The 26,618-nt window shown below is 41.6% G+C and overlaps 2 protein-coding genes and 1 long non-coding RNA gene across 3 annotated transcripts in view; 2 read left to right on the forward strand and 1 right to left on the reverse strand.

The window, feature by feature from the left end:
* The window catches only part of LOC125725509 (uncharacterized), a 16,292-nt gene extending 14,639 nt beyond the window's left edge, over window positions 1–1,653 (reverse strand). The window contains exon 1 of the long non-coding RNA XR_007387511.1: window positions 709–1,653. This is a non-coding gene — a long non-coding RNA (uncharacterized LOC125725509). The remainder of the gene's footprint in view (window positions 1–708) is intronic.
* Window positions 801–18,002, forward strand: LOC125725507 (E3 ubiquitin-protein ligase Itchy-like). The gene is made up of 24 exons (XM_049002455.1): window positions 801–889; window positions 5,429–5,511; window positions 5,850–5,991; window positions 6,139–6,263; window positions 6,796–6,930; window positions 8,036–8,081; window positions 8,333–8,511; window positions 8,609–8,807; window positions 9,095–9,190; window positions 9,399–9,573; window positions 9,748–9,817; window positions 10,154–10,238; window positions 10,410–10,538; window positions 10,711–10,783; window positions 11,846–11,917; window positions 12,126–12,218; window positions 12,444–12,599; window positions 12,732–12,865; window positions 13,003–13,143; window positions 13,429–13,549; window positions 13,790–13,894; window positions 14,485–14,581; window positions 14,674–14,746; window positions 15,052–18,002. The coding sequence occupies exons 1-24, from the start codon at window positions 867–869 to the stop codon at window positions 15,149–15,151; spliced, it is 2,652 nt and encodes an 883-aa protein (XP_048858412.1). The 5' UTR covers window positions 801–866; the 3' UTR covers window positions 15,152–18,002.
* A 1,389-nt stretch (window positions 18,003–19,391) lies between these two features.
* Window positions 19,392–24,297, forward strand: tgm5l (transglutaminase 5, like). The gene is made up of 15 exons (XM_049002452.1): window positions 19,392–19,512; window positions 19,774–19,953; window positions 20,046–20,279; window positions 20,395–20,513; window positions 20,604–20,732; window positions 20,857–21,034; window positions 21,182–21,317; window positions 21,401–21,504; window positions 21,703–21,942; window positions 22,040–22,072; window positions 22,245–22,277; window positions 22,397–22,606; window positions 22,751–22,911; window positions 23,345–23,481; window positions 23,893–24,297. The coding sequence occupies exons 1-15, from the start codon at window positions 19,506–19,508 to the stop codon at window positions 24,044–24,046; spliced, it is 2,055 nt and encodes a 684-aa protein (XP_048858409.1). The 5' UTR covers window positions 19,392–19,505; the 3' UTR covers window positions 24,047–24,297.
* The last annotated feature ends 2,321 nt before the right edge of the window (window positions 24,298–26,618 follow it).

The following is a 26,618-nucleotide window of genomic DNA, read 5'->3' on the forward strand; positions in this document are numbered from 1 at the left end:
GAATAGCTATTGCATTTAATATTTTTCAAGCGATAACGTTTTCATTCGTTTAATATGCAATGGTCGCCAAATGTCGATCCTTTATATTCATAGTATCATATCGTGACAACCACCTCCAGATTATTTTCTTGGTAAAAGTAGGTCTCACTGTAAAAAAATTTAGGAGACTACTGTTTTATTGTAGTTCAACGCACTAGTAAGTAGAATAATGCATACAAAGTATGTACAGATTTAAGTATGTAGGCTGATTCACATCTCCTTGTATTGTTGAAAAAGCTATATCGCCACCTATCGAATGCAGCCTTGAATTTCTGATGTTGGGTAAGATGCGCTCCTGTGGTGAGGAACTTGCGTTGAAATAATTAAATATGTATTATTATTGGCCCTTTCTCAGAAATTCGATTTCGTGCGCATGTTATTGAGTTATAAATGCTGTGTTTGATCAGAATACCATTACTAAAAAAAATACCAAAAAACTTTGGCCATTGATTCATCATAGCACACTATAATGCAGCCATGAATCAAAACAGTCAGCCAAGGTAAACAATGACTTACTGTCAGGTATTTTATATTATTTATCTGGACTCAGAAGAAAATGTTAACATTCTATATGAGCTTATTAATCACAGATAAAGTTATGTATTAATACATAACTACGCAATGCAATACGCAATTTTATACACTTGTAAATGGTATGGGAACACTTACGAAATCGAAATGAACTCCTCTTGTGCCGGTCTGTCCTTAGGTGAAACTTTCACGTTAGTCTAAGGGTTTGCACAGCGTATTTCGGTATCCCAAGTCTCGCGTTATTTGCCGCGGCGTGGACGGCAGCCTCTCGCTCGTCACGTGACAAGGTCGCGAAGATGGCGGACGTTTCTCCCCTGAAGTGAGCCGCTATCGTACGCAGAAACTAACAACCGCTGAAATAGTTACCCGGGGCGGGGGGCCAAGAGGACGTACCGCAATAAGCTCTGCCTCGCAGGATCCGGGTAGGCCGATTTTAAAAAGCGATGGCCTGTCATGCATGCCGGCATTTGCCTACGTCTCCCCCTGTCGCCTTCCGTTTAGCCGCCTAGCTGGGTATCGTTAGCTAGTCTGGTAGCTTGATTCCTGTCAGATTTCTCAGCTAGCCACCTGGGTAGGTGAAGTTCGCTGCGGCCTGGGGAATAAGCGCCTGGTAAATGTCGATTAACAGGTTAATTACAGGTGGTCTCTTTAGGGAGCCTCGCGTCTCCTCTTGGCACTCTAGGCGCTGTTACAATCACATTAAAGGAACACGCTGTCGCGGAGTTAGCGAAAGTGGCTCGCTAAATATTTACCAAAGCCGGGTGACTGACCCAGTTAGACAGCGTCGCTACCTGAGTGGCTGATGTTCTAAGTTCCTACATTGTTATTTAGGAATGTTGCTGCTATTGTTGTTGCTCCTGCTTTAGTCAAGATTTCGAGATTGAATCGAAACTGAACTATTCAGTCCGTGGAAACGGCCCCCAGAAGTGAGATGTGAGGGTTTGTTTCTCCTGGTGCGATGGTGAACCATAGCTCAAAATAATCTACTACTAGTCAAAATTATTTGAATTTCTGAAAAGTTTACTAAAGAAACAGACACAATACCAACTCTCAAAGTGACAAAGTTATTCTGAAAAATGACAAACTAAAGTTTTGTAATTGTTTTGAAGTGTTGTACTCTTAAAAATTCACAAGTGCATTTATTTAACCAGTTAGTCAACGATAAGCCGTGCTTCGGAATATTAGGTAAACTCGGTTAATCACTGATTTAATGTGTTCCATTTAAAATTGGTAACGTTCTACTAAGTGAAAGGACGCTAAGGCCTTTTTTGAGCTTGTTACCGGTATGAACGAAGTCAGCGTTTTGCTTCGGGGATCGCAGTTCCGGAAGTGAGTTAGGGTCTATGAGTGTAGTTAGGCTGCAATGCTTAGCATGACATAGAAGTTGTACTGAGTTAGTTCACTGTACTTAAGAAACCATACTAGGCACAGTCTAAGCTATATCTTATATAAGTGAAATGCATCAAATGTAGCATTGCAATGAAGACCGTTGAAATTGGTTTGTAGTTCCAGAAGAAAGTAAAGTCCGTATGTGTGGGAGTACGTATGCGAGACTTTCAGCAACACTCATTAATTTTTTTGCAGATGCTTTATTGTTTTTCCTGGGTGTTTACTTTTTAATATGATATTTGCCACACTTGTATATTGATTTGGACAAAAGCATCTGCCAAAATGTTTTCTGTCAACAAACTCTGTAGAACATTTAAATTCAGAAGGCATGTTTAAACAGCACTGACAGTATTTCAGATTTTCAGGTGCTTAATTGTTTTACTTTTTTTTCCATCCTGGGGCATTTTTATTTTGCCCAGATCAGCAGAAATGAGGAACTCTTGTGGCCTACAGCAGTCAGGCTTATGAGTCACTTAACAGAGTAACCAGCAGAAGCCCTGGATGCTTCCTGGCAGGCTGTGTCGCTTTAGACTCGGTGATGAATTATTAACTTTGAAATTGTGGCAGGGGGAGGTTGTAGAGGGCACTTACACCAGAGCAGATGAAAATAGTCATTGCTCATTTTTGTGCAGCCATCAAAGAGGGTGGCCATTATTTCTGAAGCTTATATTTGTAAAGTCTGGGTCTTAGCAGCAGTCAGTGAACAGTTTATTGTTTTGGCAATGTTTTTGAATACGTGGTAAACACATATTTAATCATGAATGCAATTTATGTATGTATATTCTTTACATATGGGTGTAGCTGATGCTGCAGATCCTTCATATACTGGGTGCTTTAATGTTTGTTTTCAAAAAGCCTAAGTAAACAGACATTGTCATCCATACAAAATTACAAATGATTTAATTTCCTCCAAAGGGGGAGAGTATTTCTATTGTTACTATGTTAACTGGCTATTTCTTAATTTTACATTAATAAACAAAGAGAAATAAATAGTTAAATATTTGCCTTACAAAAATTCAGGTTAGGTACGTAACTGAAAGATTGCTGGTTCAAATCCCCGACCAGTAAAGTACCACTGAGGTATCCTGAGCAAGGTACTGCCCCCAAGCACTCCTCCCCGGGCACTGAATTAGCTGCCCTTTGCTATGTCATGATGTCACATATGGGTGAAATGCAGAGGACACATTTCATTGTTGTGTGCTGTGGTGCTTTAGATCGACATACATAAGGATGTAGTATGGTAGGAGTTCCTTAAGTATGGTAGGAGAATGAAACAAGCATGCAGACAGTTCAAGGAATGAGCAGTTAAAAACACCTCCTGACAAGTAAAATGTGTCTTTTTGATAGACACATTATTTTGTCCATCTGGCCACAGTGTTTTAGTTGGGTTCTGCTGTAGTAATTTATTAGACTGTAATTATGTAGCTGCTGATGTTGTGTATTCATCAGCAGCCTGGATGTATTTTTAAAGGCAACAGTGTAATAGTGTGTGCTGTGTGATACTGGATACTTTGTTCACTGAATTAAATGCTAGGTTGTGAATTACAGAATACGCCCGAGAGTTAGCTCATTTCCTGCTAGGGTCACTTCTCATATCAGTAGCCGATACAATATGTTTTCATTGTTGCTAAATATTGTTGCTCGGACTCTATTCTATGTTGTTTTTCTTGAGAAATGTAGACAACTTAAAGTGACTTTGATCACCTTTTTATTTTTATCGAAAACTACCATGTGTTGATCTTGTAGAGTACGTGAATGATTCTATATCTTCAAATGTTTGTACATCTATTGTGAATGAATGTATATTTCACTATTATTGTTGTATAACTGATGGTAATTGCTAATAAAAGTTCAAGAACAATTATGGCGTGGAGTATCTGAGCCACGATTGCGTGTGCAGGCGCACGTACTTATTTTCACGTTTGCCAGGCTCTCAGATAAGCTAGGAAAAATTGATTCATTGACTTCTTGCTGATGTCATCATAGGCCTTCGGACCAGTTTCGCTAAATGGTTTAATATGGTTATGTGCTTCATGTGTGGTGTACTGGCAACGCCATGAAACAGTAAAATTTATTTTTTAATTTAAGAAAGAATTGCGATATTGAATAAGTTCCATGGTCAGGGTCGCATATTTGCTAAATTAAAGAAACGCATTGAATCATTTTGAGGTGGGAGTTATTCGTGATTGTTCGTGATAGAAATGATGGTTTATCGTTTCTGCAGGGACTATAATTTCAGCACTACTGTTACAGGTGGAGAATTACCTAGAGGTAAATGACCATGTCTGTTACACCAAATGGGAGTCAACTTATTACAAAAAAATCTTGTTTAATTAGATTTACACAACCATGGCCAAAAACCTACACAGATTATCACAAAGAATACTTGTAAAGTAGGCATGATAGGCGGGCATGGCCTAGTTTAAGAAAAACTGAATTTATTTAAACAGTTTTATTGACCTGGATACAGTTTTTTTAAGGGAGTTTTTGCACTTTGTCTGCACCATTCAGGTCAGCTTATTTGAACCAATTTTTAATAATAATAGTAATAAGTTGGTCTGGCTCATTTGATTTGGGTTATTTTCTCAGTTCTTTCCATCAAACATTGAACAAAGCAGGAACTTGGGCTTGGCTAATCACAGTGGTGGTCACTTTTTCAGCTGGGCGAGCTCCATCCTTGTGTTTTCATTTAATGTGGTTATTCATAGACCCAGTGCCTCTACCATGTCTGTATGACACATTGCTGTAGATATTGAACTAAATCTTTGTTTCTTGTGAAATAGTCCAATACATTTCCGACAGACTCTCTCGTTGCCTGTTATTTTCACTTCCCCTTGAATGTTCCTTTAGAATCCCTAGAACTTAGCCTCAAACTTCTGGAATATAGGAAACACTTTTTAGATAAAATCCGTAAATTTTTCTTGCCAATTCTTTTATTTACTGGGTAAAATAAAATTCATTAAATATTCATTTTAAATAATTTACAACAGTCATAACAGTGAAGGGTTAGTTTTCTTTTTTCGTTCCTTGAATGCAACCACACCCAACGAGTCTTGGGACCTCCTCCACACCTCTTAGATTATAGATAGTATGCAAAGCCCTTCAGGAACATCATGCATCTTGCTCCAGTCGTGTCTTTGGGGATTTTTTTTTCTTCTTGTCTTGTTTAGATTTTAGCTTCTGTAAAAATATGAAGGCATCTGTCAAACAGCTGACCCTGGGTATTTTTAACCGTGGCATTGATGTATTCGTGGTTTTATTTTTTATTCAATTAACAACAAAATTGGAACACTTAATTAAATTAACTAATTTAATAGTTTCTGTGCTTCCATAATTAGCAGGGTTGAATAAAATCCTACACCCTTATTGATGTCATTCCAGCAAAAAGTTGTTGAATATGTACCAACCATGATGGGAAGACCGTACCCATCCCTCTGCAGTCTCACTCCTCTTTTTTCATCTGCCGCAGGTTGTTCCCTGACATGGCCTACAGCTCAGCCAAGTCGGGCCCCGTGAACGGCTGCATCATGAAAGCTCAGCTTCAGATCATCGGTGCGTCGGGGGGGGGGACTAATACGTTGCCCAAGGCGCTAGAGTGACATTTCTCACGTTGCTCATTTTTAGCACCGCCCTCATAATTTCGGCCCTTAGGCTTGAGCGATAAGGAGAGGCAGGTCGCCCAGTGGTTAATGGTACCGCCTCGCACCCTCAGACTTGCCGAACCTGGTTCCACGAGGCCCATTCGCTCTGAAATGTCACTTGAATTGCTTCAGTATAATTTATGATTCCCTAAAAGTTCTTCCACATATGTCTTCTGTAAAGGTACACAGTAACAAAATAAACAGGCAGTCATTGAACCGATATGTCGTCTTTCCTTTTTGACCGACCAGTGTTATCAGCAAAGCTGAAAGAAAACAAAAAGAACTGGTTTGGGCCCAGTCCGTATGTGGAAGTTGCTGTCGACGGCCAGTCAAAGAAGACAGAGAAATGCAATAACACCAGCAGTCCGAAATGGAAGCAGCCTCTCACAGTGTGAGTGTCATGGTCCTGCTCTTCTCTTACCAGACATGTTACGCTCTGACTGCTGATGAACTGGTAAAGCTCTCCAGTTTTCCTCTCTAACTGTCCTGCATCACCAGTTAACAGCTGAAAGCCTGGTAATTCTTTCTTCCCAAACAGAATTGTCACTCCATTCAGCAAATTAGTGTTCAGGGTGTGGAGTCACCAAACTCTGAAAGCAGATGTCTTGTTAGGGATGGCAACGTTAGAAGTCAGCGAGACCCTGAAATCAAACAACATGAAAAGTAAGTCTCCTGTTTTCGCCATCTAACTATTACATTATAGTTGCACTGTAATTATTAAACTTATGAGCGTTAATTGTGGTACATAGTTATGTGCATTTTTATTATATTAATCTTGTGATCAACGTTTTGTTTTTGTCATGAACATAGGAATTCTATGTCTGTCTCTAAATCTTTTGAGTGATAGTTTTGTTGATTATGGGCCGCATCATGACTCATTCTTCTGTCACCACGACAACCATAAAGGAAACAAACAGGCTTACTTTATCAATACAAAGGGTCCATTCAGAATTTCACAACATGTCCCTTCGGCCATGTGACTCAAACCATGCAACCCTTCAGTCCAGCTTTAGAGCCCAGACAGTAGCTCCAAGGGCTTAGAGAATGTTATTTTTTATAATTTCAGACAAACTGGCATTTCTTAACAGAAGCTTTTAAATATTTATTTGAGTACTTATTTGAACTTTTTGCTAATCTTTTTTTTTCATCTTTTTTCCAAATAAGTTGAGTAAGATTTATAATTTTTTTTTTTCAGTCTCTGAGGTTGTGCAGACGTTGCAGCTCAGCACAGACAAAGAGCAGATAGACATTGTTGGGGACTTGTGCGTCTGCCTTGATGGAATGCAGGTCGATCCTGAGGTTTTTTCTTCTGTGGACACAAACGACATCGGTGAGTACATCGTTCTCGCATTCTGCAGGCAGGATGTTGGTGTGGGATTGCCGGGCGAGTGATGCGTGGCCACGGCGTGACACATCACGATGCCTCGTTGCGGTTTTTATGTCGCATGCTATGAAGTGAAACCAGTTAATGATTGGATTAAGCTCGCGCTTCTTTTAGTGATAGTCGTAAGTTCTAAACATTGCCAGTTCATCCTCAGTCTGTCCTTTTGTTGTACCATAACCGATCTAAATGTTTAATAAAACACTTTTTTCCCCCCCCCCTGCAAGACTTAATATGGCTCAGCCTTCGCATCAGTGTCCACGAAAAATAACAAATAATACTTTTTCTCCCCTTCACCTAAGAATTGATCATCCAGCTTAATTAGTCCAGATAAACATGGCTGCTGGGATGCACACAGTCATGGGAAATGACAACAAACTCATATGTTCTCACATGGTGGAGAAGGCCTCTTGCAGACATATGCTTGCATTTTGCATCAATATAAGTCACAAGTATTTAAAAAAAAAAACTGCCGTCCTGAATTAAGTTTGCTAGAAGGTAGATGAAGCTTAGGCGACGCGATTAGTCATTGTTGACAAGCAACGACACACAGTCCCCAACAACCCAATGTGTCCTCTGCATTTAACCCATATGTAACAAAGCACGGGGCAGCTAATTCAGCGCCCAGGGAGTAGTACCCTGCTCAGGGTCCCCCAGTGGTACCCTGTTAGTTGAGGATTCGAACCTGCAATCTTTCGATTACAAGTATGCTTTCCGAACCATTAGGCTATCACTGCCAAGCAGGGTGTCTTTCATTAACATCTCTCATGTGGTCACCAGTGAATTTATGGCCTTGCGTGTCTCTGCTCATTTCATAAGCCTGTAAACATTTTTTATTTCCCTCTGCAATCATTCAGTTCTTCTGTAAATAAAATCACATTTATAGACACTTGTTTCAGGAGTAAATAGTATGTATGAATGTAGTTTTAAATTGTATTTTTGCGACGCGGGTGTTTAAAACTGGGAAAAAATGGATGTGGTGGAAAAAACATGCATTTTACCTGTCGAATGAGGCGTTTAGTCATACAAGTTGACATTTAGCTGTCCTCTGCAGGAGCGCTTCCAAACGGGGATTCCCAGCAGAACAGCGATCATCTGAGGTACGTATTTGTGTTCCGTTGGTCTAGATGTTGAATTAAAAGCAGCAGCATTTCATAGCTCATACCTGTATCCAGGGCTTTATGTGCTTTTTAAGAATATGCCAGCAGGCCACTGGGTGGCACGGCCAGTCTAGCGGAACGGCAGCAGGTGGTGGAACCTGACACGCTTTGCCAGTCGGCTGGCCACAAAGCCGCCAGGCTCCCACTGCGTCACAGTGTCACGGATGACCGGGCAGGTGCCTGCGTTGCAGGTCTAGCAGAGACGCATCCCCTTCGGCCGACAGTGTGGAGGACATGGCCTCGGCGGGCGATCGCACCCCAAACAGCGCCGGCACGCCCTCTCCTTCGCTGGGGGACTCCCGCTCGTCCCGGCCGCCCCGGCCCTCTCGCCCGCCTCCCCCGAAGCCCCACAGACCGGCGTCCTCCCCAGGTCTGTGTTGACATCTGTCGTCGTTTTTAATAGCTCTGGCAGTCCCGCTCTCGGTTCCTTCATCTCGGCTGCGTTCTGAACTTAGCGTCCCTGACAGCCTCCACCGGCTCGTCCGTGTCCGGCGACGTCACCAGCACCGAAGCCCTGGCACGCGTCTCTGCCCCGGCGGCTCCGGAAGCCAGTGGCAGCACCGCCGTCGTTCAGGAGCCCGGCCCTGCGGTAGCGCGGCAGGTGGGCAACATTGCCCCGTCCGCTTCCAGGATCAACCCCATCAGCACATGCCCACTCCCCCCCGGGTGAGACCTCCTCTGCCTCCACATGGCTGAGTGCTTCCCCTGCCTGCAGTCAATCTTTCTTCCTTAATTTCATTGTCTGATTACTTGTACTTTGCTCATTGACAACAAAGTTGAATCAAATCGAATCTAATCTAATCGTAATGCCATCTAATCTGACACACATAAACAGCAGAAATCAATAAACACGGAAACTTTTCATTGTCTAGCTTCCCCTGTGATGGGCCGCGTTCTCTCTCCTATCCTTGAGTGTTCTTAGTCATGTGACACGTTGTTTTGGTTACGTCAAGGTGGGAGCAGAGAGTCGACCAAAACGGCAGAGTGTATTTTGTGGATCACATTGAAAAGCGGACGACGTGGGACAGGCCAGAACCCCTACCTACTGGGTACACCTTTTTAATCAGAATAACTCTTGATTTTCCTTTTTTTTCTTTTTCCAGCAAAGTACATATTCAATACGTAATGCAGCAGCCTATAGTGTATCTGTACTCTGAGGTCCTGAGTGCCAGTACGGTATCGGGAAAGTGCTCCAGTTTCATGTATGACATCAGACTGGGTCCGCGCTCACCGTCTCTCCCTGCCCTCCCCAACAAGCTGGGAAAGACGCGTGGACCCCATGGGAAGGATTTACTATGTGGATCACATCACGCGGACCACCACCTGGCAGCGGCCCACGGTGGAGTCGGTGCGCAACTACGAGGAATGGCAACTGCAGCGCAGCCAGCTGCAGGGCGCCATGCAGCAGTTCAACCAGAGGTTCATATTCGGGGTAGGTGTGTGAGGGGCTGGCATGGCGTGGGACAGCTTCTGAAGCGCTTATCTGCGTACTGCAGTCGGCATATTCCCGGAGGCGTCGCATGCGGCCACTGGAACAACACTGAGCATTTTAAATTCTTCACACTTTAATGTTCTTTCTTTTCCCCTTTCTTTGGTGTTACTGCAGCTTCAGGATCAAATTCCCGCTTTGCAGAATAAAGAGTTTGATCCCCTTGGACCTCTGCCTCATGGCTGGGGTAATTATCACACATCAGGCGTTTATAATGATTAATGTTGGAACTGGGGGCTTCAGTTGCGTTTAGCCGTAATCACTCAGTTATTTTCATTTTATACCAAGCCCTTCCTAACGAGAGATGTGGTTAATCCAGTTGGAGTGAAAACATCAGGTGCAACTGTGCTTTACATAAGACAGTCTAATTATTATTAGCAGAACATGTGAAAATGCTTAGACAGCTCTATTTGCAGTGTTATTGCAGACTTAGTATAGTGTTTCCTTGGAGGACTTGCAAACAAAAGCAGTAGATGAGGCACTGAGAGGATTTAGACCTATGTGCTTGTGTAATTTTCCAAAGAGAAAAGAACGGACACCAATGGTAGAGTGTACTTTGTCCATCACCCCACAAGAACAACTCAGTGGGAAGATCCTCGCACCCAAGGGTGAGCTTTTCAGCCTCTTTTTATGTGCGTGATACTTTGGTGTTGCTCGTCGATGATTAGCCACGCCGTTCTGTGTGATTGTTGTTGCGTATAATCGTGATTCAAAACAAGCCCGGTGTCACGCCTGCCAGAGGCTGCCGTGACGTCTGCCGTCTCCTCCCCTCTCGCCAGGCTGCTGAACGAGAAGCCACTGCCCGAAGGCTGGGAGATGAGGTTCACCGTGGACGGCATTCCTTACTTTGTCGACCACAACCGGAAAACCACCACCTACATCGACCCCCGAACTGGCAAATCCTCTCTGTGAGTTTGCCTTCTTTGACATCACGTCTCCAAAGCTGTCATCCTTCATCATAGACTGACAGCTCTTTAAAAAAAATTATGTCAGAAAGATCATCATTCTGTTCAACGCCTTATCACTTATTTATAATTAAAATGTATTGGCCACGTAAATTATTTTGCCTTTTTTTTGCAGTGAAAATGGGCCCCAGATCACGTACGTGCGTGACTTTAAAGCCAAAGTCCAATATTTCCGATTCTGGTGTCAGGTAAGTGTGGTGTTCCGGAATGGGATGACGTGCGTAGCTTGTGATAAGATGCAGCAGAGAATGCAGGGCCCAGCCCTGGTGGCCCCAGCAGGCCGAGCTCTGCAGTCACCCTGGCTGGGTTTTGGTGGCGTGAGAACGAGGAAGTGCTGCTGTGTGATGCTGTCAGTGCTTAAAATGTGGTCGTCTTAGTCGAGCTTTATGCAAAAGTAAACTGTTGCCGATTTCAGGCATGCAAAGAAAATGTTTAAAGCTGTTTAGCTTATATTTGCTCAGGAAAAAGAAGCACAATTTAACATTAGAATATGTGCAAATTAAACGTCACACAATACAAACCAATAAGAATCTCTTCTGTTCTCCAAAAAAGTCACTGATATCATCTTTGATGGCTAGAAGAACACCATTGAAGTTCTCAAACCTCTCCTCAGTGGCACCTCAGTCATTCCATTTATTCGTTTAATTTCACCACCAGCTCAATTAATTAGTTAAGTAACTCAGTGAGGTATTGATTAGCCAAACATTGTAAAGTCATCCAATTAGAAAATACATGGCTGAAATACTTGGGTGACTTGAGCAGAGGTGCTGAAATGGCTGAAGATACTTAGAGAGGCATATTGTTATAGTTTTGCATGAAGATCATTTAAACAACGTTTTCTTGGATGGCCTGAGACGTCTGCACAGTAGTGAATATGCAGGCACCTCCCCACTCGCTGAACCAGCCAGCAGCATTTATTGCTCCTTGACAATAGACAACAAACAAGCCACACTTGATTTATTTATCCCGTTTGTTTTTCCATTTTATTGTTTATTGTAACATAACCATGGTGATGTTTATATGCGTGTCCATGTTATTTTCCGCTGAATATTTTGGCATGAATACTGGTGTTTGGTATTTATTTGTAAATGCTTGGTCTAGTCTTTCTCAAAAATGTGGGTGTCGCCTTATCAGTTAGTATATGGTACCTATGAATAATGTGCTTTAACAGTGAGGAATGGCGGCATATTTTGGATTGATGTCATTAGACAGACGCAACAGACCTGAAACAATCCTGCTTTCTCCCACAGCAACTGTCCATGCCTCAGCACATAAAGATTACTGTGTCCCGCAAAAGCCTGTTTGAAGATTCCTTCCAGCAGGTTGGTACCTGTCTTCCATAATGTCTCACAGAGCCTTATGGTCCCGGAAATTCAGGCCTGAACGTTTGCCCATTTGTCTCCCAAAGCCCTTTCCACTTTGCTCTAAGTTATTTAACCCTTTTCTGCTGTCATGTGACGCCTTTATTGGTCTGTGTGCTGCATAACTGCAGTGCAGTGTTACTCACTGTTAGCATCGTCTTTTATTAAGATAATGAGCTTCAATTCCCAAGATCTTCGGCGAAGACTGTGGGTGATTTTTCCTGGAGAGGAAGGTCTGGACTATGGCGGTGTGGCCAGGCAAGTTAGGCCGTGTTTGGTTTTACATTATTATTAGTATTTTATTAGTATTAGTAAATAAATATTAGTATTTCAACATAGCAGAGTAATACTCAACCTCTGCAACAGAAGCTATATTCTTAAGAAACATAGATGACTATTAAATAAGTAAATAAACTTCCTTGATATATTACCTTTTATTAGGTCGACGCTGTGAGTAAATGAGTGTCCATGTACCTTTTCCAGAGAGTGGTTCTTCCTCCTATCCCATGAGGTGCTGAACCCCATGTATTGCCTGTTCGAGTATGCAGGGAAGGAAAACTACTGCCTGCAGATCAACCCCGCCTCCTACATCAATCCAGACCACCTCAAGTACTTCAAGTTCATTGGCCGGTTTATCGCCATGGTGGGCTTTGTTTCTTTTACATTGGCTTTTCTTCTCTGCAGCAGTGTGTACACGACTGACTATTCATTGCTTAGTGGGAATGTGGTTTTTAAATTTAGGTCAGTTTAAATCTGAATCTTCTGTTATTTTCAGGCTTTATTTCATGGGAAGTTTATCGACACGGGCTTCTCGTTGCCTTTCTACAAACGCATTTTAAATAAGCCTCTGGGTCTGAAGGATCTGGAATCCATCGATCCCGAGTTCTACAATTCCCTTATCTGGATCAAGTGAGTTCCACCTGAAACCTGACCTGTTTGTGTCTGCTGCCGTAATCCCTTTGAATAACCGCGGGGAAGAACGGATACGTCTGTGTGTACAGTGAGAAGGATCCCATCAACTGTGCATCGATACCATTTCCCTTTAGGGAGAACAACATCGAAGAGTGTGGTCTGGAAATGTACTTTTCTGTGGATAAAGAAATCCTGGGTGAAGTCACCACACACGAACTGAAACTAGACGGCAGCAACATATTAGTCACAGAGGAGAACAAAGAGGAATACATCAGGTACTTTTTCCCCCTCCATACAAAACCAAGACTTGCCACAGGGTAGAACAAGAGGCAGTTGCTTTGGCATGGATGCCTTCAGCCTTCCCCCTTGTTAATTGTGGTAATATTTGTCTGGGGAAAAAATGCTTCTTTCTGCTTTACACCCTACGGTATGTTGTGCCTTTTTATTAATGTCTGAAACAAAGATTTCACTGAGCTATTTGAAATAATAAAGTGCTTTTATTTACAATAAAATCTGGGGAAATGTTGCCTGGAAGATGTTGTGGTGTCTGTGTGTTGCAGGCTTGTGGCTGAGTGGAGGTTGTCCAGGGGAGTTGAAGAGCAAACACAGGCCTTCTTTGAGGGCTTCAATGAAGTGCTTCCACAGCAATACCTGCAGTATTTTGATGCGAAGGAATTGGAGGTTAATTTTTTTTGTAATGATATGACTCAACAAGCTTTGTCGATATGAATTTTAACTAGAACAATGGTGGAGAGGGTGTTGAGGTATAAGTACTTAAATGGCAGACCTTGACTGTAGTCTCTCTGGTAATTGGTTGTTTTATAAGGTTCTGACTGCTGATTGGATGTTGGTTTGCTGATAGAGCTGCCATGGCTGTTTCCGGGTGTGTGTAACAAGGAAGTGGTGTTTCTGTTCCGAAAGGTGATGCTTTGCGGGATGCAGGAGATCGACCTGGTAGATTGGCAGAGGAACACAATTTACCGGCATTACGCTCGGAGCAGCAAGCAGATCCTGTGGTTCTGGCAGGTACGTTTTGATGTGCCGGACCTGCTTGTACTGTCGTACCCAAATCTTTTCGGAGCCCTAAAACTTTGTTTTTGAACATGCTTGTTTGTGGGTTTGTATTTACCACATTGCGGGGACTAAATGTCTCAACAATGTAGTAAAATCTGTTTGCAATTTACATTTTCAGGTCCCCACAATATAAACCTCAATTTTAGGAAAAAAAAAGTGAATGCAATCAAAAAGCCCCAAACGTCTTCTATTTTGTTACGTTGCTTATGGTTAAGGTTAGGGCTGTGTAAGTGTTCGGGTTATCGCCGTTAGGGTTATCGCCGTTAGGGTTTCACTCATAGAAATGAACTGATAGTTCCCACAATGATAGGAATATATAAAGCGTGAATGAATGTGTGTCTGTGTCTGTCTGTATATTTTTATATGACAGAAAATCACAAAATGTAATCCAGACTCCACTGTGGACAGCCAGATTTCTGCTCAAAAAGATCAAAGACCCATTTAGTTGGCTATATCTGTAACTACCTTAATGGTTTTTCTTTTGGCCGTAGGTCATACTGGTTATGTTAAAAGATTGCAATGTGCTATACTCTCCCTTTCAGTTCATTAAAGAAATCGATAACGAAAAGCGGATGCGGCTGTTGCAGTTTGTCACGGGTACCTGCCGCCTACCAGTCGGGGGATTCGCCGATCTGATGGGTACGTTTGGCAGGGAGTTCATACTGACCACGCCCCCATTGCCACAAAGGGATCATATGCGTTCACTGAACTGAACGTGTCTCTTTTTGCAGGGAGTAATGGCCCACAGAAGTTCTGCATTGAGAAAGTTGGGAAGGAGAACTGGCTCCCGAGGAGCCACACTTGGTGTGTTTGTATTTAATTTCTGTATGAGCAGTTCCTTTGTGCTACAGGTGGCTGATTTAGGTTCTCAGTGGGCAACAGCCCGGAAGCTCAGAAATGGATATCGCACTCAGTTTAAAATATAACTGTGTGTTGTTGTGCCTTTTGATATATTGTATTTTATGCACTTTGTGAGCAAAACCAAAGAAGAATCATTTGGACTTGAACTGTCCAATTTTCATCTGTTCATCTGTTCTTGGTGTTACTTCCATGATGGTTGTCTGTACTGAATACATGACTAAATGTCTTGTTCTTGTTTTAATTACTAGTTTTAACCGTCTGGATCTACCGCCCTACAAAAGCTACGAGCAGCTCAAAGAGAAGTTACTGTTTGCGATCGAAGAAACCGAAGGCTTTGGACAGGAGTAACCAAGACAAGTAAACCAAGTTACTCTGCTGGCTGACCTTTACGGATCCGTACAGCATTTTGTCCTATACTTGACCCTTTGGTCCTTGGCAGCAATGTGCTACCAATGATTCTGTGGAATTGTCGGTCTTGCTGTGAGATTAGCCTCTTCGCCCACCTGGGGGGTTTGTGCAGAAGCTCAGAAAGTACCTCCCCTGCCCCCGGCCTACTTTCCCTGGTTATATAGCAGAAGCCCGCATGGAAGGGGCATGCAGATCCTCAGGAGCCTGAGGATTAGCTAATGCTGGGGCACTCCTTCCCGCATCCCCGTGTGCTGTAGACCACAGGTTCTCAGTCCCTTAATCTGCCTGACAGAACGGCTACTTCCTTTCGTTTCTGTAAGTTCAGAGTGAGCATGAATAACACGCCACCTTCAGTGAGATACTTCTTCAGATCTCCTCCCCTGCTGGAGAGGAAGCTCACTCCAGGCCCCTTTCCCATGGCTGCCATCATTCTACTTAGAAAATCGGAATCCTCCGCCGGTTGAGTCAGGGTGGGTGGGAGTGGCCTCAGGGCTCCTTAGACTTAGACTAAGTTATTTCCGCACTGGGGAGTCGATTGATCTCAACATTGTGCACAATATTGAATTTAATGTTGAAAGCTTGAGAACTATGCACTATAAACTCCACTGTCCTATCTGTGTCTTCAGCCACGTCGTTCTGAAGTCATTGCTTTGAATGTGAAGTGATATTTATATAAAAAAAAAACAATTGTGCCCTGCTGCCTCGATTTGTGCATCTGTGTCCTCTATCTGTATAACAATTAATCAAAAGCTTTCATTTCTGCCCAAGGTTACAGTGTATACATGGTATTTTTCTATTTCAGACAGTGCCTACAAAACTGTCGTTTCTAATAAGGATGTTAAATGTCGAATCATCTAAGCATTTTGAGTATAGCTGTCGTTTGACGTTAATTTTCTGCAGTGAGGTTTTCATTTTTTTTCCCCCTTGATGTGCTTAGTTTTATCTATAAACTAAATTGCACATCTGACTGAAGATGTCCAAATACCTGTTACATTGGAACTGTGATGGAAGTGTCATGCACCTAAAGGTTTCTTTCAATTATTAAAAAAAAAAGTCATGCGATAAATAGAGCGGGAAAAGAGGCCTCTGTTAGCTCAAAATTATGTGGCGATAATTTTGTCCCCGGCACATACTGTGTACGCAAATTAAGGTTTATTTATAATATGACCAATAAAACTTACTGTAGAGTACTGCAGTGGCATCCTGTCAAGTAATCAAGGAAGTAAAAAGTGCCATGGCACTAGAAAAATCACTAGACGTCCAGATACATTTATCTATTTGTGGTAGTCACAAAATAACAGGGCCACTCCAACTGCTTCAGAGCATTTTAACTGGATTTGCTGAAGGTGTATCTTAAAGCCTGGCTAGATGCCCTGTCTCGGGAGTACACCTACACTGAGGCAATACTTTCCCAGTGTAACCAGCTGTGTGTAGTGCAGACCATGGTGCAGCAGATTTGTATTTATAGAGCATGTGTGTAGCATCAGCAAATCAAATGCTAACTTCCCTAGTTTTATAGGGCCTGTCAGACATTTGTTAAATTCTGCAAATAAACGGTTGGGAATTCCAGTGACGTCTGTCAGGATTCGTGCTTTGGAGAGGCGTAGTTCCTGTCCTGGATAAATCTCGTTTTAATGGGGCACTGAGGTTTTTACTTTTTATCGTTGTTTTTTTTGTTTGTTTGTTTGTTTAAATTCATTCCATCTGTCCCATGAATGCAAGTCATGATACCTGCAAGACAACAGGGAGCATGTGGTGGAGTGATTATGGTGGTAACGGGGGGGGGGGGTTTGATGATTGGCAAAATGAGGTTCAACTGTGACTGCACACGAAAGATAAATGCAGGTGACAGACTGACATGCTCGCTGATAGGTGCAGACCTCATGTCGGTGGATGGCAGGTGATTTAGGTTCGTTATTGCATTCTCGGGCAAAAATATGCATTTATCATCCTTTAGACTCTTAGTTATAAGTGGTCTATAGTGTGCTATGCATAGTGATGTTTCTGGACATCTCAGATAAGGGTGGAAATCCCAGCTTTTTAAAATATCGAATGTGGGTTTATGTGGCTGCTTATTGTAATTGATCTTCAAAAGTTATAAAAATGAGCTAACGACCCCTGAGGTTCTCGTCTGCCCCCTGCATTTATCCAGAGTGGCGTTGCCCTGACGTCACTAGGGTTGTCAATAGCTTTTTGGTAGTGGATTTAACGAGGGAAATAATTGAGATGTAAAGCCTCAAGTCTCGCAAAAATGTTCTCCACAGTGGGGAAAAAAATACAGAAAAGGTTTGTCATAGAAAGCGTATTTTTATACATTTCACTTTATGTTTATAACCTACTTAAAGATAAGGGGGTTTTGCTTTAATCGCTGATATTTTCCCTAATTGCAGAAAGAAACCATTCTCCTCCCTTTGTCTTCATGGTCCAGATACAATTATCAGACATTCTTGTAAAAATGAAACATTTTAACAAATCTAAAATGTGGCAGAACCCCTGGAATAAAAATGTACATGTAGATAGGAAATTTCCTAACCTCAAATAAAATTATTGGTCTCTTCAAAGATGCTTTTATTTTAAAAAAATGGTACTGCATCAAATTCACCTCTGTATTGTATAGATGCTGTAAATAATGTTAATACTGAATGAACTGTAATTTCTTCCTGTAAAATATCTTTTAGTAAATGGAGGTTTGATGGTTTAAATGCTATTTAATTTCTGTACATGAAGAGAACTGAGTGTCAAATGTTTAAATCTGTTTAGAAATGTGAGAAATAAAAATATGATGTATGAATTGGTCTCCTTTTTGTAGCCTTTTGCAAATCTTAAATCCCATTGGAATGATAAATATTTACGGAGATTAGATATTTTCTGAATGGACCTGTGTAATAAAAATTGGTACATTGCTTTCACAGAAATGTCTGGATCAATTATAATTATCTTTTTAAAAATTATTAAGCCTAACTCTTGATTTGCTTTGCAAAGTGCATTTTGACCATTTTTACTGGGATGTTTAGTTAATTTAGATTTGAGAATATTTAGTTTTGGGTGCATCTCTATATTTGCTGTTACCTTGTTTTCTATGCTCCAGTTTTTGAAGTAACTGCCAAGAGGAAGAATATATAAATTTTTATTGTATAGGTAGCAGTTACAGTGAAATTCCAAATTTTGCATATTCCATTTTGCTCTCTGGTGTGACGTAAACACCGACAGGAGCTGAACTTGGCCTCAGAGTATCAGGTCAACCATTTGTCTGCCCCCTGGAGCATCTACTGGGGGTTAAGAGCCTTGCTGAAAGGCTCACACTGATATTTCTTTACCAGTCATGAGATCTGAACCAGTGACCTTTCACTTGCATCTGCTTTTTCTATTGGAAGTAAAATGTCAGACATTGCTTCATCTTTTGTGGGTGTGGGTGACTAATTATTCAGGAAACGGCAGAATTTTTATCCATCCATGAAGAAAACTACAAACCATGGTTGTATTATCCCTAAGTGGATAGGAGTTCTGAAATGTGTCATTCTGTGACGTCACAATAGTAGTGACAGAATTATGTGCGTCTTGTATCTGCCTGCATGTTGAGTCCTGAGGGGTTCGCACAGTTGCGATTCCATGGAAACATGCAACATTTGGCCCGCACCTCTTTCGTCGAGGTATGACTCTTTGTGTACATAATGCTATGCTCACTCTCTCAGCCCTACGCCAAAAAATGCCTTAATAAAACACACCCAAGACGGCAGCAGGCCCACCTTTCATTCTGCGAATGTGTGACATCACTGGGTGTTGCACAAGCTACAAATGTGGAACATTTTTCACATAGTGCCAGATGTGTTGCTTTTGTGTTTTTTTGTATGAAATAGATTTAAAACTTAATACATTGTATTACAATAATGAAAAGGACAACTGGTGTCCCAGGGCACTGACAGCATTTCCGAAGTATAGAACTCATTTTAACTTTTCAGCAATCCTCATTAATCCAATATCCAGGGTCTTTAACATCTACATTGAATGTGTATAGTCCAAGTAAGCTAACAGATTATTATTATTATTCTCATAAAAATGACAGTCTGTAATTTTTAAAGTTGTTTATTTTTGGCCAGAGTTGATTATTTTTATGTAACAGAGGGTGGGGTTGTTTTGGCAAAAGGTAACGCTGTGTACCTGGAAAAGGGGTTTTATCTCTGCCTTTTCATGTGCTCTGGGAGGAGCTGCATTCTTACTGTTTAGTATAAATCTGGGGAGAGAACATCAGCTCACTCAGATTTTTGCAAGGAAGATACATCAGCCAAGCACACCAATGAAGGGTGAGTTTTTAATGTTCCTTCTCAGCAGAAACATTTCTGGATATTGCCGTTATCTTAACTTAGAAATCTTTGTCAGATTCTTTGGTGACATTCATCATGAGCTCATCATGGGCATACAGGGTCTGTCTCATGCTGTCCAGATGCACTGTAACATAAAAAATGGAATGATCTCTGTTTTTTGAGATTGTCAGGAGTGCATTTTAAATTACACATTACTAATTGTGAGTGTAAGTATTGAGGTTTCCTTTTCTGTTGTTATAGCTTTATGTGTTAGTTATGTCAACTGGAACCTTGTTGGGAATCAGGAGGACCACAAGTCACAAGGTCTGAGCTCCAAACACCTGGTGGTTCGAAGAGGAAAACCTTTCAGGATCACACTGTTTTTCAAAGATGAGCCATTCGACCCTCGCATGGAATCTTTGACCTTCAAAGCCTTGCTAGGTACTTTTGGATGGAGCTTGGGGAAAATGCTATCTGTTCTGTGCTGTTTTAGTACCACTGGAACTAACTCTGCTTCACTTTTTTCCATCTAGGTGAACTTTGTATTGAAATCCCTGCAACATTCTCTCAGCCAACAACAGATTCTACATGGGGAGCCCAGATCGAGTTGGGAAAGACTGTCTACCATTCTGTCACAGTCCAGATTTCCACCTCATCAAGAGCACCTGTTGGTCTCTACAACCTCCAACTTAATATTCAGTCCCAGTTTGGGCTTCAGAGTTGTATTCTTGGAGGATTTATTCTGCTCTTCAACCCCTGGTGTAGAGGTAGAGTTATATACATACACTGCATTATATTTGGTTACTATGTATCTCATGATTACTGTACAAGTATGGCAAAGGTGGTTGAGTTTTTATGAGTGAATTCTTTTCTGTTTTTTAGCTGATAGAGTATTCCTCCCCTCTGAAGCCCAGAGGCAGGAATATGTGAAAAATGACATAGGTATCTTGTTCATGGGAACATCTGATAATGTGCAATCAAGGAGCTGGGATTTTGGCCTGGTGAGTTACCATAAGTAGATGTGGTCAACATAATATGCACGTTACTTAACAAAGTCATCCTTAGCCCTGTTCCTCTTTCCAAAAATGTAGTATGAACAAGGGATTCTGGACATCTGCCTGAAAATCCTAGATATCAGCCCACAGCACAGCAAAAATAAGAAAAACGACTATTTGCGTCGCTCCGACCCTGTCTACCTGAGCCGAGTGGTTTGTGCAATGGTGAGTCACATGTCAGTCTTCCCATGGCGAATTGCAGTGTTCATCAGGAGAATATTTACAGGCACTGCAAGAAGTTTCTGAAACACATTTTGGTGATTTAAATTTATTTTTTTTTTTATATCAGATCAATTGCGAAGATGACAAAGGAGTGCTGAAGGGCAACTGGTCTGGAGATTTCAGTAAGGGTGTCCCTCCTTCACAATGGACAGGAAGTGCCACCATTTTGAAATTGTGGGATAAGACCCAGTTCAGCCCCGTGCTGTTTGGCCAGTGCTGGGTCTTTGCTTCCGTTATGTGCACAGGTAGGTCAGAACCTGACAGATAGCCACTGACATTTTGTTGTTATACAACCTGTAAAGCAAACTTCACTCCTTGTAGTCTTTTCTAGCCAGCTCTTCTGGGTTTCCTGAGCATAGGTATATAATGCTCTTCCGTGGTTACGATTTCAGTCATGAGAGTCCTGGGCATCCCAACGCGAGTGGTTACCAACTTCAACTCTGCTCATGACACCGACGGCAATCTCAGTGTCGAGGAGTATTACAGCGAAACAGGAGAAAAGCTGCCTCAAACTGCGGACAGCATATGGTACAGAGAGTTCGCTTGGGTTTAACCACTTGGTAGTGGGCAGAGCAAAAGCACGAATAAACCTTTTGTAATATTGTTCTCAGGAACTACCATCTGTGGGTGGAATGCTGGATGACACGGCCTGACATTGGGGTGGGATTTGACGGATGGCAGGCACTAGATCCAACTCCACAGGAGCGAAGTGATGGTAAACGTTAAATGATTCAAATTTTTTGATGATATACTTTGTATGCACTCACAGATGCTCTAACAAAAAGCTGAATAGATAAAGTTTTGGTATTCTGTCATTTTTTTCTTATCTAATGATTCATACAGCACATAAAATACTGAAAAATGGTCATACTGTGTGTTTCTTTCTGTAACTATTGGTGTTTCTATTCTACAGGGATTTACTGCTGTGGCCCATGCCCAGTGAAAGCAGTCAGGGAAAAGCAAGTGGATCTGTTCTATGACGTCCCATTCATTTATGCGGAGGTCAACGCTGACGTGCACACAGCTGTTGTCAGGAATGGAAAGGTGCTCGTGTGGAACGTAGACACTGATAGGGTTGGCTCTCTGATCTGTACTAAGTGTGTGGACAGCAGTTTCCCACAGGATATCACCAACACCTACAAGAAGGCCAAAGGTAGGGCACAAAAGCTGCTATTCTATTGCTATAGAAATTCGCAGGTAATTGGGCTAGCATGGTTGCTAACCGCCAACCTTTTCAATTACTTTTGCAGATAACATGTCATCAGCTGGATCAAATTGTGGATGTGAGTATTTCTTTTACTCTGTTTCTGGCTTGCATAGATATTTTAATGGGTGCAATTTCCAAAAAATAGTTGTATCTAGAACACTGACAACAAATAGTCACATTTAATTGAATTTCTGCTGTTTACTTCAGTTTTCTTAATATATATATATCTTCGTCTGACTCTCCTACAGCTGTTACGTCACGGCCTTCAGCAAACACGCAGAGTAAGTTTTGACTCATTTCAACTGATTTATCGTTACTTGCCTCAGCGACATTTACCATGAAGCAAGCGTGCCATGCGGTCAGTTATTGAATTCATGTTGCTTCTTCATTTTTCCTGAAGGACAAAGGCAGACTTTGGATGTCTCCTTGAAACTGAGTAAAGTTCCAGTAGCCGGTGAAAACATCAACTTCTCTGTCACGGTCACCAATAAAGCTAATTTCACAAGGATTGTTGGGGAACAAGTCAATGCCCAAGTCAAGGAATATAACCGCAGCCCAGTGGAAACGTTCTGGGAAGCTTCTCAAAGGCTTAAGCTTGCACCGCGTGAAGGTAATGATAGTTCTATAGTAAGACAACATCTTTCTGTTGTTTTTCTTACATTGGCAAACGGAGCACTTTGATTGGCCTGTTAATTGGTTGTATATGGTCATTACCTCCCTCTGACAAAACCTTTTTCCCCCCCTCTGTCTACAGTTGCTGTTATACACCACTCAATCCCTTATGTCCAAGCCATGCAATTTCTCCTGGGAGACAACTTGGTCAATCTTGCCGTTGTGTTGAGTGATGAAGTCACAATGGAAAGGGCGTTGGCCTATGAGGAGATTAAGGTCTCCACCCCACAGATCTCTATTCAGGTGCTTGTTCTTGGCTGAATTCATGACTTTCATGCAAAGCAATATACATGCAATGCAACACATCCTCTATAGACCTCAGACAACCCATGACTCCTGGACATTAGTGATCCGATCTTATGAGCTAGATCATAACGTCATGAGTCAAGTAAAGCATTTCAATGGTTCTGCAATAGCAAGTGCCCCATTTAGCACCTGCAATTGTAATCCTTTAAGTTCTGTAATCATTATGCTGCCTGCTAAACTATTGACAGTTTTAACAAGTAATTTTTTTTTTGGGAAAATTTTATTGGGATAAAAATGTATTCGCCAGCAGTGTGCATGTTTTAAAAAGGCTTGATACCGTCATCATTCTGAAAAAAAGCACTCGGCTGCTCTGGAGGTCACAGACGCTCATGAAAGGCTTCCAGCATAACAAGCAGCTTTTGTCTTGCAGATTGACGATGAAGATGGCGTCCTGGTGAACACTGCGCACACTGTGCTTCTGAGCTTCCGTAACTTCTTCCCGGTTGCTGTGACTGGGGTCCTCAGAGTCTCTGGCCCTGGTTTGACCCAGGAAGAGGACACATCAAAGTAAGGGCAGCATTAAAGCATTTTCATAATTCCCAGGCATGTAACCTGCACTTTTTAGCTCTTCATTTAAATTTGAATAAAACTGTACAATGTAACAGAATATAGGTGTGACTAAAATCTTTAGACAGAACTTGTCTTTGTAGCCTAGTGATCAAGCCGCACAGGAATGTTCTGGAACAATGTAGCCTCTCAGTGCTGCTGAGGAGATTTGGGGTTTGTGTCCATGATATCCTTAGACATTAAAAACCAAGCTTTTAGATTTAATTAACAAGCAGCTCTTGTACGGTGTGTGTTACAACAACCATTCAGTGTGTTGAATGAATCCTCATCAGCTGGTTAAGAGATTCAGGCTCTAGGTGTCTCCTATACTACAGCTGACCTTCTCATTTTCACACCTCTTACACCTCTTAGGGTGTATCTCTTAAAAGCGGGAGAAACAAGACAGCAGGCCATCACGATCTGCCCCAAGACGGCTGGCGCGAAGATGCTGCAGGCCAGCTTGAAGCTCAGCAATAACCACACAGTGCTGCGAGGCTTTAAAACGATCAGTGTGAACGCAGCTTAGATGCTGTCAGGCCCCAATTCCAGGACTGAATCGATAGCTTGTGAACGTGTCAGGGCTGTGTGATGAAACATAAAGAAAACATAGCTGCTTCAGTGAAAAAATAGTATTTATTGGTATTATTTATTAATTTTGACAGTATAGTGGAACATATTCCACATGCTGATCATTAATCAGTGTGTTATTTGTGTCAATTTTAGAATGTGCAATTATATACTGTATTATAAACTAAAATAAAAACATTTTTAATTTAATTTTCTACTTCTTATTTGAAATGCTTGCGACTAAGGAAATCGCTACCCAATTATCTTGACATGTGATAACCAGCTGTGTTTTGAATAATTTATGTATAGATGCGCCTGCCAATTTGAAATTTTCAATAAGTAATGTTACTTGCAGTGGTGTTTTTAGCTCAGGTAATATTCCATTTCTCTTTCCGTTGTTCCGGGTTGTATTCAGGTTGTATGAACTTACTGAGAGAAATTTACACGTTATAAAACACGCTATATGTAATATAAAGCATGCCGTTGTGCTTCATAAGCACTGGTGCTGTACTGCACTATGAGAGATAACAAAGTATCTTTGAACCAGTAAGAGAGGCAAACAAAATGCTTAGTCATATATGCTACATTTATGCCTTTTAAATTCAGCCAGTCATACTGATTGTCTAAAATGATAATGCTTCGCTAGCACAACTGTGGAGAGACTGATTCAGGAACAGATATTGCTGCTTTAAGGTCAATACGCCAAAGAGGCAGTAAGAATAATTCATTCTCATACACGGTGCCATGCAGTAATTATGGGTAAGACGCAGGTACTGATTCAGAGCCAGAGTCTTAGTCGATATTATTAATTTACACTTCAGAGTAAAATAAAGCTAATATATTTTACTGTGCCAGGGGAAGGCGAGTTGGATTTTTTTGCATTGGCCTCCAGAGTCCCTAGATTCGCCTCTGTTGCTACGCCATCCTGGGTTATTCCCTGCCTTGTGCCCATAGCTTCCGAGTCAGGCTCCAGCCTCCCGTGAAGCAGCACAGGACAACTGGGCATAGAAAATGGATGGATAGATGGATTTTTATGCAGTGCTACCAGGTCTGTGGATGTCTTCCCTGGTATTTGCTTACAGTGCAAAATTATGCAGTTAGATAAACTGGCATTTCTAATTGTGTGTGTGTGTGTGTGTGTGTTTGAATGCCGTGATATTCTGGCATCTCATCCAAGGTGCCCCCTGCCTTGTGCTTCCTGGGATAGACTGCATGCCCCCCCCATAACTCTGTACTGGATAATCAGTTATGAAAGTTGGATGGATGGTCTTACGTTTAAGTGTAGCTTCTACTAAAACAATATTGTGAGCTTTCAAAAGAATAGTGAGTTTTTAGGCTAATTTATACATAATATTATCAATGAGAGACAGCAGATGTCACGTTCCGACAATGAAGGAGGCAGGAGCCAGCATGGGGGACCCCAAAGGGGGGGGTTATTAAGGGATGGAAACAGGGTAAGCAAAAGCTGACCATGTGGGGTCAAACACAAGACAAAATTAGCAAGAGGGGAAACCACTGTAGGACTGGGAGGCGCTCTTATACGCCACTGAGGAGGAGCAAACGAGAGGCATCTGGAGTGAATCACACAAGGGCTGAAACGAGAGGTAAGGAAAATTAGTAACAGGTGTGGCTCGTTAGAGTCACACTAGGGAAAAACGAGGGGGCAGGAATGCAGGGCGCGACACCAGAGTTATAATCATGCATGTGAATAAACTGATAGCATTTAAGTAGCTCAGGAATTCCCATACAGGGCTATTGTTTAAGGTAAAATATTTAAGATTAATTAGAATGTATATCGGTGTTTTTCTGTTTCAAAACACGATAGAAAAATTATGATATTGATATATTCAGCATTTACTATAATTTTAAATTGTCCTTACTGTTAATTATTTTTAGGATGCAGTACTTTGAACTTCAGTCTTCGGTGAGTACCAGATGAATTTGTGTGGTTTCGTTGTTGTCCAGCAGTGGGCAGTATTGTATTACCGAAGCTCTTATCAGGCTATTACTATGCGATCAACTGCTCGTCCATCAGAGGAGCATTCTGACTAGAGATTACTCCTAAAATATTCCAGAATAGTTCATGCTTGCTTCCTATGGATGAAAGGCATAACTCATATATAACACGCAATTTTGAGATTTTTTTTTGATGCCATAACGGGCTTGGGCGGAATTCGATAAAAATGATTGATAACATAATTGAGTTTATGTTCTGTAATGACCAGATTAACCTTCGTGGGCTGGTATTTTATTAGTTTTTTATAAACGGCACACATTGCTGATACGCAGAGTGTTTTAGATCCAATTCAGATATAAAATTGACTATGGAATGATGATTTATTAAAAAAAGAAAAACTACAATTTGGTGAAAACAATGAAAAATGTGGGTGTGTCTTCTAGTGGGAAGCTGGCGACGTAAAAGAGGTCAATCAGCGAAGGGGGTTAAACTTGCAGACAGGATTAATTCTCATTTCATGTTCATTCTACATTTCATCATTTGGTTTTTCTTTAGTTTGGGCGCATGATGACCG

The sequence above is a fragment of the Brienomyrus brachyistius genome, unplaced genomic scaffold (genome assembly GCF_023856365.1).
Source record: "Brienomyrus brachyistius isolate T26 unplaced genomic scaffold, BBRACH_0.4 scaffold68, whole genome shotgun sequence".
Lineage (NCBI taxonomy): Eukaryota > Metazoa > Chordata > Actinopteri > Osteoglossiformes > Mormyridae > Brienomyrus > Brienomyrus brachyistius.